The sequence below is a fragment of the Thermothelomyces thermophilus genome, chromosome 6 (assembly GCF_000226095.1).
Source record: "Thermothelomyces thermophilus ATCC 42464 chromosome 6, complete sequence".
NCBI lineage: Eukaryota > Fungi > Ascomycota > Sordariomycetes > Sordariales > Chaetomiaceae > Thermothelomyces > Thermothelomyces thermophilus.
Genome location: NC_016477.1, coordinates 1,172,804 through 1,185,452, shown reverse-complemented (window position 1 = coordinate 1,185,452; position 12,649 = coordinate 1,172,804). Strand labels below are relative to the sequence as shown.

The window sequence follows — 12,649 nt, the reverse complement described above, 5'->3', positions numbered from 1 at the left end:
CGGGCTGGCAACCGTTGGCCTAATACCACTTCTTGGCAACTGCCTCGGCATCAGTTATGCAGCTGCAACCCATGTGGGTGGTCCTTATTACTGCGTAGGCGTATGTACGGGCAGGCAGTTAAATAGGTAGGTATGTACCTTATTTTTGTTAATCTTAGCATCTTATCTTTTAGCGCTACAACGCGGCGTAGGACTGGACCCGGAGGTGAATGCGCTACTATAGTAGCGTAGTGCACTAAACATCGTACATACATACATAATGATCTGTATGGTAGGTATCTATCAATTGCCGGTATTTCCAATTGATGTATTCCAGGTTGCACATGCGCCCGCCGTCTTTAACAAATTTAACCCCCGAAATAATTTTCCGACTCGTGTGCCTCATGTCTCCTCACCAACCACAACCAAGGAAAAGGGGTATTTTGTTAAACAAAGAAGGAACCGTTGCCATTGCTCAACCATGTCCAACTGGGAATCCCGCACCCCAGGATAAGATCCGTCATCCAAGCAAAAACCCAAACACGGTCACGCTCAACAATATCATGACCGCTCGACTACTCTCCATACTGAGACTTCGACTCCCCCCCGAGAGGGGCGCCGGCGTGCTTGTCATGGGCGCAAGCGCAGTGCCGTCGATGCCGGTAGTGCTGGGGGGCGGAGCCGGGGTCGACAGCGTGAGCACGCCCCAGGTCACGTCGGCGCCGGTAAACGTGCTCGTCCAGACGGTCTCGGTCGGCCCGGTCAGCTGGCCTTCCCGGTGGCTGGTACCCACGGATGTCGAGCCCGTGCAGGTCGCCGCCGTCTTTCCATCCAGCTTGCATTCAAGGTCAGCCGTCCTGCGACAAAGAGTCAGTAAAACACACGCAATTCGGCAGCTGCCGTTTCGTGAAAGAGTGGGTAGGGTACGGACAGTGTTCCGGCGTCGGTCCCTTTGTACACAAGAGTATGGGCTCCTTCGGTGAAGACAAACGGTATCTCACCGGCGAGGTGGCAGTTCGGCGACTGGTCCGCGCAAAACACGGTGTAGGCCGTCACGGAATTGTTCTGGACCGATTTGTCAGAGCGAGGGACTCGGTAGAAGGTAGATAGTAGATAGATGGGCAATCCGTAAGCGATAAGCGAAACCGGGGAGCACTCACGCTGCTGATGATACTCCCGCGCAGCGCGCCCCAGTCTGAGTTGCCGTATTCCGGCAGGTAGACCGACACGGTTGACTGGCCTTGAGCGCTGCCCGCAGCTGCGCAGAGCCGGGCGAGGAGGGCCGGGCGCTGCGGTCTCATGATGCTATCACTGCTGCACAGCCCTCCTTCGACTCGTCCATGGCTGAGACAAGAAGAGAGGAGGAAGAGAGGGCGGGAGAGGAAAACTCGGGCGGTCGTTGGTGATGTGGTCGGGACTGCAAATCATCTCTTGGCGGTGCTTGGCAGAAGGCTCGGCGCTGTGCCGTCGGCCGAAGACCCGATGGGGCGCCAAGAGAGATCCAAGTGCCGTGTCTTCCAGGCGGATAATGCATGTGCATGCGCGGAATTCTTTTCGGGAGACTCGAAGCGCTGTACATAGTAAGTAGACAGCCGCGTGAGAGACCGGGCAAGTCGCGAGGGATATGTGGTTGATCTGAAAGCGGCTCCCAGGCGGCGATGTAGTTTCCTCAAGCGGTACGGATAAAACCCACTACTCCGTACGGAGTTGAACCCAGGGTGGGCCATTTTGCAGCAATTGAACAGGAAGGAAGTTGCTTCAACATGGCAAGTAGCCCCAATCCCGTCAGGCAACACAACTTTCCTTCCTTTTTGTGTAGGGTCCTTTTATTTATTCGGCCGCAAGCCAGCACCATTGTTGCAGTCTTACCGTCGCTTGATGACCGCTGCTCCATCCATAGCAATGCCGATTTTTTTTTTTTTTTTTTTTTGACAGCGGGATATATGTTTACAATACAATCCATCAATACAATTCCTAAGAACCTCTCCGCCACGGCAACCCTCCACTATCTGAATGAATTACAGAACAGTACATATGGCGACAGAGTACGCCGACAGACCCCAGATTCACACCAAATGCACTAGTGTAGTGTACGGATCCGTACTGCAGCACATACTTTACGATTTTGTCCTAGCGCCGTGTGTTCCGAGTTTTTTGTTCCTACACTCCTACCAAGTACAATGTACACCTCCTCCAGGATAAATAATCCTAGTGCGATACTTGCCCCACTTTTCTTCATTTTTTTTGCAAGCCACTTACACAATTATCATACCATGTCACTCTCCTAATAATTTTCTATACGAAGGTACTTACAGATAAAATTCCCAGGTTGACAGCCAAGTTAACAAGGGATATCCTTTCGAGTATAGCAATCTAGTGGCCGGCTCGAAGCTTAGATTTGAGCCCTATTGAGAATGTATGGCACTAGATGAAGGATTGGCTTGAACATCGCTACGGTGTTCAATCGCTAAGCCTTACCGGGCTTCGACTAGCTGTTCTAGAGGCGTAGGAGGCAGTGCCCCCTAAGTTTCTTTAGTGCCTGGCACACTCGATGCCCCGACAGCTTGCAAAGGTAATTGAAAACCAGGGAGGGGAGACTAGGTATTGATACTTCTGTATTGTAGAAATTTGTATTGGGTTGGCTGTACCTAGACTTCTTGGCTACTTTTCTGATTTGCGTTAGTTGTGGGGCATGTATCGCACTAGGATTATTTATCCTGGAGGAGGTGTACGGAAGACTGCATGTACATACGTTACAAGTAACGGTTATGGTGTGGAGCGAAGGTGTTGGCTTGGGATCCTTGCCCCTGACGCTAATCCTGCTTGAGATTGGGCGATTTGCACTTCCCGTCAGTCCGGGCCGCCCGGTTTCGCGTCTTCTCCAATGGGCCCCTGTCGCAATCTCCGGATCTCAAGCGACCGGGGCTCCGCTTTGGACTTTTCGGGCCCAGAAGCCCTGGCCAGAATCCATCAATATCCGTAACGGCCAATAGTGCGCCGAGAGGTCCAATCATAGTTGAGCGGCTGCCTAGTGTAGTATAGAACCGCCGCGAGCAGGGAATACATAACGTGTGATCTCACCCCTCCTTTGATGTGTACACAGTATATACGGCTTCCAGTGCTGTTCATTCATCCACCTCGTCCTCCATCAACTCCAATTTCGAGCGACCGCGGTTTCGAACAGCGATTGCTCTGTTCCTCTACGAAGCACAAACACGTCAATCCGACTCTCGAGGTGCTAGTACGGAATCCATACACACCCGTCAACGTCCGGTGCCGCCGCCGCCAGCATGAAGTATTCGGCCCTCCTCCTCGTTACCGCCGGCCTCGCCGCCGCGCAATTGAGCGTCGTCACCGTCGTGCTCCCCCAGTTCGACCAGCAGGCCATCGACGCCTCCGTCATCGCGGCCGCTCCCACCGCCACGACCTACCGCCTCAACTGCCCCCCCGGCGCCGACTCGTCCGACTGCGGCATGCCGGACGAGTTCGAGTTCGTGTACGGCCCGTCCACTTTTGCATACACCATGTCGGTGGGTAAAACAATGTCAGTCTACCCTTCCCCACTCCCAACCCGCCCCAAAGGAACGTGAAGAGAAGACACCCTCCGCCGGGCTCCCCTCTAACATCCAATTTCCCCCCGCCACACAGGGTTGCCACTGCCAATTGCAAGCTCGACCTGCCCAAGGACACGGCCGACTGCGTCGGGACCATGTCGAAAGAGGGGTTGTCGACCGTCGCGCGCGACACCCTGACCGACCTCACCTCCTTCATGCTGCCCATCACCATCACGGCCGGCCTCGACAAGCTTGCGGCCAGCACCGGGGCCGGGACCGCCCCCGAGGCTCCCGCACGCACCACCACCACCGGCGGGACCACCGAGACCGCCGGAAGCACCGGGACCACCGGGAGCACCGTGGCCACCTCGAGCACGCAGACCGGCGGCGTGCCGCCCCAGATCACCCAGAACGCCGTCCTCGTGGGCGCCGCCGCGCTGGTGGGCGGTGCCATGCTGATGTAGTAGTGCCCGCACGGCTTGGGGTGAGAATGGGGTGAAAAGGGGAAAAGGGCAAGTGTGGATGGTTGTCCGATGCCGCCCATGTTATCTCGCCCCGGCGAGGCAATGTACGCGTGCTGCGGCTGCGGTTCTGTGTTTATTTATCTCTAACGCAAGCGGCGGTGGTGAAATTGTGGTCATGATGACGCTCCAGCCGATATCTGCGACAGAGAGTCGGCGACGCACCCTGCCCGTTGGATCCTGGCTGGTTAGGTCGCTGTCGAGCGTCGCGTTGGCGCGCTCACGGACCCAGGTCCAGATTTCGGAATAGGCTGCGGCAGGACACCAGAAGGCATACCAGCCTTCGAGGCCGTCGCAGCCCTCGAGTTGTTGGCTTTGGTTGAGCACGGCCGGGCTGACTACCTTGGGCCACGTTTCGTTGGGTGGTAACATAATAGAAACGGGCTTGGGGAGACCCGAGCGTAGGATTTCTGAGACGGCTCCGCTTCCTCTTGGGGATCCTTTTCGGCATCGGAGCTGGACTGGGCATCTCTCCTCTCGTGACCGGGATCCGGATCCGGATCCGGATCGACATCGACCTGGGAAACTCGGACGTAGGGCTGTTGGGACTGGTCCTTGGGGTTTGTCGACGGGGAGTCCATTGGTTCTGTTGTGCTGCGCCAGTTGAGCTGTAGTCCGATCCATTGAGGGGTAAACCGGGTGTTTGATCCTGGTGAAAAAAAAAGGCCGCGGCTGGCAAAGCCACCATATTGAATGCCTGAACACCTTCTCCAAACCTCTTGGTTTGGGGGGGCTGAGTTTGGCGACAAGGAGACTAGTTGGTTGTCATCCTTTGAACCCCACCGGAGCTCGACTTGGCCAAGACGGCATAGCATATGATCACGGAGTAGTTTCGGCAATATTTGGCACGTAATGCGGGTGCAGACTAGTTGCTTGAGGTTGGTCCTCCCTGCCATCCTGCCAGCTCGAGCAGTTGACACAACGTAGAGCCTTTTCCGCGTTAGCCGGGAATCCGGTCGTAGAAGAGCTCAGCACCCACCTTCTCGCTGATAATCTTGCGGCAGTACTTGCACTTGACTGTGCGCTTGATGATTGGGTCGCGCGAGAAGTACTGATAAACTGCGGCCAGCACGTACAAGGAGAAGCCGACGCCCATGAAGTTGAGCAGCCGACTCAAGAAGAAACTACGCCGCTCGATGTGAGCAACAAATTGACCAAAGTGAGAACCCAAGAAGGACATGGCAAAACCTCACCCGTAAGCCATGACCACGGCCCCATCATCCTGCGCCTGCTGCAGCGTGTTATACCCGCCATCAGCAGACTGATGCGGACCCGGTTTCAGAACGGCAAACTTCTCCTCGAGGTTCTTGTGGATCGGTAGCAGCACCGACAGCGGCGGCAGCAGGATGTCACTGACAAACGAGGTCACGAGAGCAGCTGGTGCCGTTTCCGTTAGCGAGGGATGATCTGACAAGTGAAGGCTGGGCGTTTGTCTCGGAAGAGCATGAGCATACTAAACATGGACGCCAGAATCAAACCAAAGGCAATCTCGAGCACATTTCCTTGAAAGGCAAAGTCGACGAAACCGTGGAGGATGCGGCTGGCGCGACGGCGGCCCTCGTCGAGGAGGGCGTGATCCTCATCTGTATCGTCCGTGAGTCGCGGCATCTTTCTGAGATCTTGGAGGTTGAGAGTAAACTCAGGAATATATTTGGGCAGAAGTAGATGAGATACTGTTGAGTAAGTAACGATACCGAAACCCGAAACTGAACCTTGAGCAGCGGTCAATCTTTCGGAAGGTGAGCGGTGTTGGCCTGAGGAGGCACACAGGAGCTATTGTAGTGGGCACGCGGATAGAAGGCGGAACAGTGGGCCCTAATTAGCTCTTGACGTCATCGCCCCTTGGCAGAAACAAGCAGAAGCCCCCCAGGCAAATAAATATTGAAGGCATGGCACAATCACAATCACTTGCACCACTACTCCGTACATACATTCAAAGCAAAACCCAATGCCAACCGTCAGCTAAAATGGCTTGCAGTCTATTAATTCCAGTGGGATGTTTTGCGTCGAGAGATCGAAAAAAAATGCCGAGATACAATACAAAGCCAAACCAAACCAATTAAGCCAAAACTCCCGCAACGCCCACACATTGCCATCGCCCTCATATGTGTACTCCAATGGCGATAGCGGCCCAAGAAATTCATATCACCGCGAACGGCTAGTAAAAGGAGGGTATTTGTGGGTAGGAGTGAGGGGGACGAGAAGGAAGACCGACTTGTCAAAGGGCCGAGAGCGAGTTGGGTTAAATCTCTCTCGGTAGAGGGAGGAACCAAGCCGGCTCGACCGTATCCGTCCTTTACCCCCTCCCCCCCCGCCCCCCCCCCCCCCAACAAACACAGCGTGTTCGTCCCCCGTCGGCTTCGATCTACTTGGGCATCATGAATCCGGATGTTGACCCCCCCGGCGTGGTTGTTTGGGACCTGTCCTTGCTCGTTCTCGTCCCCTTGTGCGCCAGTATCCAAAGGTAGATGAGCATGCCGAGAGAAATCCAGGTGAACACAAGCGACACCCACATGAGGGCGTACAGGGCCGGGCTGGTGCCTGCAAATATACCCACATTGTTGAACTTGTTGATCTTGTCCTTAATCTCCTCTGCAACGGCCGTGATGAGCGTCGCGCAGACGAACAAGCCCAACGAGCTGAGGGTGACGCAAATGATTGCGCCCCAAAGCGAAATCTCCTGGAGGATATTTTGGAGCTTAGAATCGCCCTCCAAGCAAGCTACGCCGATGGCGAAGAGAAATGCCAGGGCAAGTAACAGTACAATGACCAGGAAAGGGTAGGCCGTGCGCGCGATCTTGTTGGGAATCTCGCTGATTTTTTCCCCGATGTCTTCGGCCCCTGGGATTTTCTTCAGTGGCTCGACACTGTTGCTGATTTCGGTCGACCCGGCGTGAAATTTCCGCGTACAGGTCTTGACCTTGGGTTTTTCGTCCTCGATATCACCCTCGCAGAGCGCCCCTATGTGCACCGAATAGTATTGCTTGAGGCCGATGGAAGCGGCGGCGCTCTCCGTGACCTCGCCGACCTTTTTCTCTCCTTCCTTCACTGCATTCTTGCAGGCATCACTCAAGCTTCGAACTTCAAGCACGTCTCTGGCACTGTCGCGGCCGAATATAGGTATCTTAGGTAACTTGGGAGGATCGACGTCGGGAATGCTGTCACAGGCGTCGCTGACTTTTGATCCGGCGTTGGACACAACTTCTTTGCCAATCTTGGAGGTGTCGATCTGTGGGAGGCGTTAGGAAGCACTTTCGAACGAGATGAGAAAAAGGGGTGGGGTTGACTGACGTATAAGATGTGGAGCTGCTCTAGGCGGCCAGCATCCGTCCCAGCTGACAGGACTATGGCCGTCAACAGCACGGAAATGAAGCTGGTCACAACGAGGGAAATTTTGAAGGCCTTCTCATGAAATGGCCCTCCGCCGCCGGGGTATTTCATCTCGAGATGCCGAGAAAAGAGGTGGCTATATCAGGAGGAAAAGGGGTCCAGCCCCTGACGTCTTGTGCCGAAGGAGAACGATAGAACTGAACGATATCAAATGCGCAAAGACAGGACTAAGAATGGTATGGAAGAAAAGAAGAAGTGTCGGCCGCTAAGGAGCAAGCTGCGAAAGGAAGTGAAGAAAACGTCAATTTCTGACTGACAAGCTGTACTAGGAGATGGTGAGAGAAGGCAGGGCAATTGTAGGTTTTTTCGGATGATAACCCCTATATATCTGGTCCAGCACGGTCATTTCGCCGTCTTGGTTCCGAAGAAGAAAAAAACAAGAATATCCGACAGACGAAACAATGCAGAGGTCAAGTCGTGGCCGCAGGGGGCCATGTCCAAGCCCAGGGTGGCCGCATATTTTCGGACGATGGGGTCAATATCCGGGGTAGGTACTTCGGTGAGGAGCAGCACAACATTACCACGACGTAAGAAGAACGGAAGGGAGAAAGAACCGGGGATCGTAGGTGGCATCGCCCTGACTAAGGGGGGACATCGGATACGTTACAGAGAGCGTGGAGGCCGGTCGCAGACTTGCGCCGTCGTAGTTCGTCTGGTGCAGCATCCAGCTTGTTTTGGCCTAATAGTTGAATCAGATTCCCGGGACCCCTTTTTGACAGCGTTTTTGACGCGCACGAATTGGTGGCCCGTTTCTCGCCGCAAGTCCAAACGAGCCGCGCGGGTCGCCGAGTTTTGCAGTCTGGCCGCCGACCCGGTCTTGGCCCGGTGGTTGCGGCGGCGCCCCACTTTCCCTCCGGCTTACGTGCACAGCGGTCCGTATATAGTTAAGTTTACCGAGTTTGGATTACGCAGTATAAGAATCACTGGCACCAGCGCTTGGCCGGGCTGCAGACCCCACAAAATGATAACCAGGATTGTACGGATATATACCTATATATGCCTCATTAATGGATCTCCCAAATCATAACCTACTACCCACATCAAGAACGACCAAAGAGGGGTGACAGGATAGTATCAGATCATTGAAAACACTATTTAACTTATGAAACCCGCTGCCTATGTACAAATACCCCCTCCCCCCCAAAAAAAAAACTAAAAACTCCCCAAAACTGCTCAAAGCTTCGCCGTGTAGGAATGGCCCTTCTTGATGCTGGCAACCGCATCGTTGATGAACTCGTCGACAATCTCCTTGGCCGGCTTCTTCTCGTTCACAACGGCGGCGCACTGGCCCATGAGGAAAGGCCGGAACTGGTCGAGCAGGTCGTCGACATCGGTATCGTCATCGGCGCTGGCGTTCATGAGGCCGGAGCCCTTGATGGCGGGAGTTGCCTCGGCCTCGCCCGACATGACCTTGTCGAGATCGGCCTCGTACGGGATCTTGCCCTTGGAGGTGAGCTCCTTGATCTCTTGGGCGCGCTCCTCCTCCCAGTTCATGATGTAAGGGTTCTTGCGCACGCGCAGCGGGCGGCCGGTGAAGATGAGGGTGCGGATCGTGTCGTCGAAGCCGGCGGTGCGGACGGCCTCCTTGTGCGACTCGGGAGCGCCGGCCTCCTCGGACAGGACGAAGCGGGTGCCGACCCAGACGCCGCTGGCGCCCATCATGAGCGCGGCCGCGAGCATCCGGCCGTTGTGGATGCCGCCCGCGGCGAGGACCTGGACGGGCTTGCCGGTGAGGGGCGACTTGTGGCCCTTGCAGGCGTCCACGACGGCGGGGATCAGGACTGTGGTGGCGATGTCGCCGGTGTGGCCACCACCCTCGCCGCCCTGGGCGCAGATGATGTCGACGCCCAGGTCGAGGCACTTCTTGACGTGCTTGGGGTGGCCAATCATGTTCATGTAGATGACGCCGTGCTTGTGCAGCTTCTCTACCACGTGCCTCGGGGGGACACCGACGGCCGAGACGAAGAGCTTGGCGCCGGATTGGATGATGATGTCGATCAGCTCATTAAGCTTGCCCTTGGTGTAGTCGTAGCTGTTGAGGAGCGACGGGTTAGTTTGTGTGTTGGGGGGGTTCCCCCGCTCCGAGACCTGCAGGGCACATGATGGCCGACCTACTTTGTTTTCCGGGCGTTGCCACCGATCTGGGGCAGCAGGAGGTCCACGCCAAACGGCGCATTCTTGTCGTGGAGGTGCGACTTGAGCTCCTCGATCTGCTCCTTGAGCATCTCGGGGGTGTAGTTGATACCACCCAGAACACCGAGACCGCCGGCGTTTGTGACGGCCGCAGCCAGCTTGGGACCGGCGGCAACGTTCATGCCGGCGAGAAGGATGGGGTGGTTGATCTTGAAAAGATCGGTAAGTTCGGTGCGGATTTGCTCTGCAACCATTACCATACGGTCAGCAACGTGCGTGCGCGCGTGTGTGTGCCTCCCTGCATGTATGGTGACGAGCTACGCCCAAGGGCCACGAGACATGGCATCGCGGGGCGCAGGGCTCACCGAGCCGCAGCATGCAGGGACTGTTACGGGATACGGATACATACGAGGAGAAGCCATGGCGTCTGTTGGTCTAAAACGATTGAGTAGTATTAAACAGAAACGAAGAAACTCGACATTCAAAAAGAGGGAAAAAAAGCAGAGGTCGCGCACTGTTCAGGAGAACCTCGACTCAGTTGGGAGAAGCAGCTCAGATATCTCCCGAAGACCTGGGGAAGAGCCGCCATCTTGAACCCCAGGAACATGGGGATGCTGGGGCCCGCCAAGCCGGCCATGTGCTTTGTGCCGAGGTTGCCCGCCGCTCTGCGCTAAACCTGTTTCGGGTCCGAAGAGTGCGGAGGTGCAACGGAGCCGAGGCACCAGCGATCTCTGGCGGCGTCTCGTCGGCCTTCCTGAGCCGGAAGCGGGATGTGCACCGTGTCGTGTGTAGTTCGCTGGCCGACTTTGGACCGAAACTGGCCATAATACACAAAGGAGCCAGCACCGTAGCCAAACTATGACACGGAAAAGTTATATGTTATTTTCTTAAATGACAATTCCAGCATTTGCGCAAGCGAACAGTCTTCCTCCAGCCGCGTTTATTCATCGAACGGCGTGCTTTACATGTATGTATATGTTTAATACCTCGAACCGATCTTCAAGCACAACTCTAGCAACCGGCAATGTGGACTGCCAGGGTTGTCGTCGGTCGACCGTTCACGGCACAAGGCGACGGAAAAGATCAGCCGTGCGCTGCTAACAAGACTGTAATCCGTACGGACTATTCGATACTCGATCAACCCTAACCCGACTAACATCAGTGGATCCTCCGATGTTGCAGGCAAACGCTGGATTCTCACACTCGATCGAAATGATCTCGGTATGCGCCACAAGATGATGATGAAGCGCTTCTCTCTTGTCGCGTCGGCGCCATTGAAATCGCCACATAGCCTGCCACCCCGTGCTCGCCATGTATCTCAGCTTATTCAGGCTCGGCGCGTGAGCAGGATTGAGAGCAGACAATTTTCGCGGTCGACGCGATCGCTCGACTTCCAAAAATACACACTGCCCCGGAATTTCAACCCAGACCGTGTCTTGGATCTGCCGGCAAAGATGAGCGCGGTGCAGGAAGCGCCGCGCAAGCGGACGGCGTACATCGCCTTGGGCAGCAACATGGGCGACCGCATCGGCTGGATCGAGAAGGCGTGCAACGAGATGGATGCGAGGGGCATCAGGGTGAAGCGGACGAGCAGTCTGTGGGAGACGGAGCCCATGTACGTGCTAGACCAGGATAGATTCGTCAACGGCGCCTGCGAGGTTCGTCAAGCCTTGGAGAAACTCAGGTTCACCCACCTCGTTGCCGGATCGTGACTAAGACGTAGCGCCCCCTTATCCCGCCAGGTCGAGACGACCTTGGAGCCGCTCGAGCTCTTGGACGCGCTTCAAGACATCGAGAAGTCGCTGGGCCGCAAGAAGCTCATCGACAAGGGGCCCCGAAACATCGATCTCGACATTCTCCTCTACGATAACATCCAGTTTGACCATGAGCGTCTCAAGATCCCTCACGTTGGCATCGCAGAACGTGAATTTGTCCTCCGACCGCTGGCCGAGTATGTTAATCTCTCATATCATACGGCAATTTTTTTCCCCCTTTCTTTTTCCAGAGTCATTCTGTAACTAACCGCTCACACACAGACTCATCCCTGACAAGCCAATTGACCCCTCCCGCCCCTGGCGTCTGACGGTTGACTACCTCGACGCCCTCCCGCCCTCCAAGACCCCGCTCACCACCATGACGCCCCTCTCTTCGCACCACCCGCCCATCCAGGCCCTTAACCCGTCCCGCAAGACCCACGTCATGGCCATCCTCAACATGACGCCGGACTCCTTCTCGGACGGCGGACAGCACAAGCCCATCATCCCCGCCCAAGGCGCTGCTGACGACGCCGGCACCACCGCCGCCGACACCGCTGCCGCCCGCCTCAAGGAGACCATCGCCGGCTTCCTGGACGCGGGCGCGACCATGATCGACATCGGCGGGCAGTCGACGGCCCCCGGGACGGCCGAGGTGCCGCTGGAGGAGGAGCTGGCGCGGGTGGTGCCGGCGGTGCGGCTGGTGCGGGAGGAGTTCGGGTCGCGGCCGGTGCTCGTGTCGGTGGACACGTACCGGGCGGCGGTGGCGGAGGCGGCGGTGGCGGCGGGGGCCGACATCGTCAACGACGTCTCGGGCGGGTCCATGGACCCGGCCATGCTGCCCACCGTCGCCCGCCTCGGCGCCACCGTCTGCCTCATGCACATGCGCGGCACCCCGGCCACCATGAACGGCCTGGCCGAGTACCCGGCCGAGCAGGGCGGCCTGATCGGCGGCATCGCGCGCGAGCTGCTCGCGCGCGTCCGCGCCGCCGAGGAGGCGGGCGTGCGGCGGTGGCGCATCGTCCTGGACCCCGGCCTCGGCTTCGCCAAGGTCGGCCCCCAGAACGTCGACGTCCTCCGCCGCCTCGACGAGCTGAGGAGCTGGCCCGGCCTGCAGGGCCTGCCGTGGCTGGTCGGGTCGAGCCGCAAGAGCTTCATCGGCAGGGTGACCGGGGTGCCGACGCCCAAGGAGAGGATCTGGGGAACGGCGGCCACGGTTGCCGCGGCTGTGCAGGGCGGGGCGGATGTGGTGAGGGTGCATGACGTGAGGGAGATGGCTCAGGTGGTGGCGATGGCGGACGCCATCTGGAGGTATTAG

The 12,649-nt window shown here is 56.9% G+C and overlaps 6 protein-coding genes across 6 annotated transcripts; 2 read left to right on the top strand and 4 right to left on the bottom strand.

The window, feature by feature from the left end:
* Positions 1–167: 167 nt before the first annotated feature.
* Positions 168–1,413, bottom strand: MYCTH_2310117 (uncharacterized protein). Its single transcript, XM_003665858.1, has 3 exons — positions 1,140–1,413; positions 911–1,044; positions 168–836 (listed from the first exon to the last, which is right to left on the bottom strand). The coding sequence occupies exons 1-3, from the start codon at positions 1,278–1,280 to the stop codon at positions 500–502; spliced, it is 612 nt and encodes a 203-aa protein (XP_003665906.1). The 5' UTR covers positions 1,281–1,413; the 3' UTR covers positions 168–499.
* Positions 1,414–3,269: 1,856 nt separating this feature from the next.
* Positions 3,270–3,997, top strand: MYCTH_2129788 (uncharacterized protein; the record flags this gene model as incomplete). The annotated part of the gene is made up of 2 exons (XM_003665857.1): positions 3,270–3,509; positions 3,650–3,997. 2 exons carry the CDS (start codon positions 3,270–3,272, stop codon positions 3,995–3,997), a joined length of 588 nt encoding a protein of 195 aa, XP_003665905.1.
* A 478-nt stretch (positions 3,998–4,475) lies between these two features.
* MYCTH_2310112 (uncharacterized protein) lies at positions 4,476–5,813 on the bottom strand. The gene is made up of 4 exons (XM_003665856.1): positions 5,509–5,813; positions 5,248–5,431; positions 5,034–5,178; positions 4,476–4,984 (listed from the first exon to the last, which is right to left on the bottom strand). Exons 1-4 carry the CDS (start codon positions 5,660–5,662, stop codon positions 4,874–4,876), a joined length of 594 nt encoding a protein of 197 aa, XP_003665904.1. The 5' UTR covers positions 5,663–5,813; the 3' UTR covers positions 4,476–4,873.
* A 606-nt stretch (positions 5,814–6,419) lies between these two features.
* MYCTH_2112701 (uncharacterized protein) lies at positions 6,420–7,495 on the bottom strand (the record flags this gene model as incomplete). The annotated part of the gene is made up of 2 exons (XM_003665855.1): positions 6,420–7,283; positions 7,346–7,495. The coding sequence occupies 2 exons, from the start codon at positions 7,493–7,495 to the stop codon at positions 6,420–6,422; spliced, it is 1,014 nt and encodes a 337-aa protein (XP_003665903.1).
* Positions 7,496–8,505: 1,010 nt separating this feature from the next.
* Positions 8,506–10,157, bottom strand: MYCTH_2310110 (uncharacterized protein). The gene is made up of 3 exons (XM_003665854.1): positions 9,987–10,157; positions 9,560–9,821; positions 8,506–9,476 (listed from the first exon to the last, which is right to left on the bottom strand). The coding sequence occupies exons 1-3, from the start codon at positions 9,997–9,999 to the stop codon at positions 8,618–8,620; spliced, it is 1,134 nt and encodes a 377-aa protein (XP_003665902.1). The 5' UTR covers positions 10,000–10,157; the 3' UTR covers positions 8,506–8,617.
* Positions 10,158–11,031: 874 nt separating this feature from the next.
* MYCTH_2068493 (uncharacterized protein) lies at positions 11,032–12,649 on the top strand (the record flags this gene model as incomplete). Its single annotated transcript, XM_003665853.1, has 3 exons — positions 11,032–11,235; positions 11,320–11,528; positions 11,614–12,649. 3 exons carry the CDS (start codon positions 11,032–11,034, stop codon positions 12,647–12,649), a joined length of 1,449 nt encoding a protein of 482 aa, XP_003665901.1.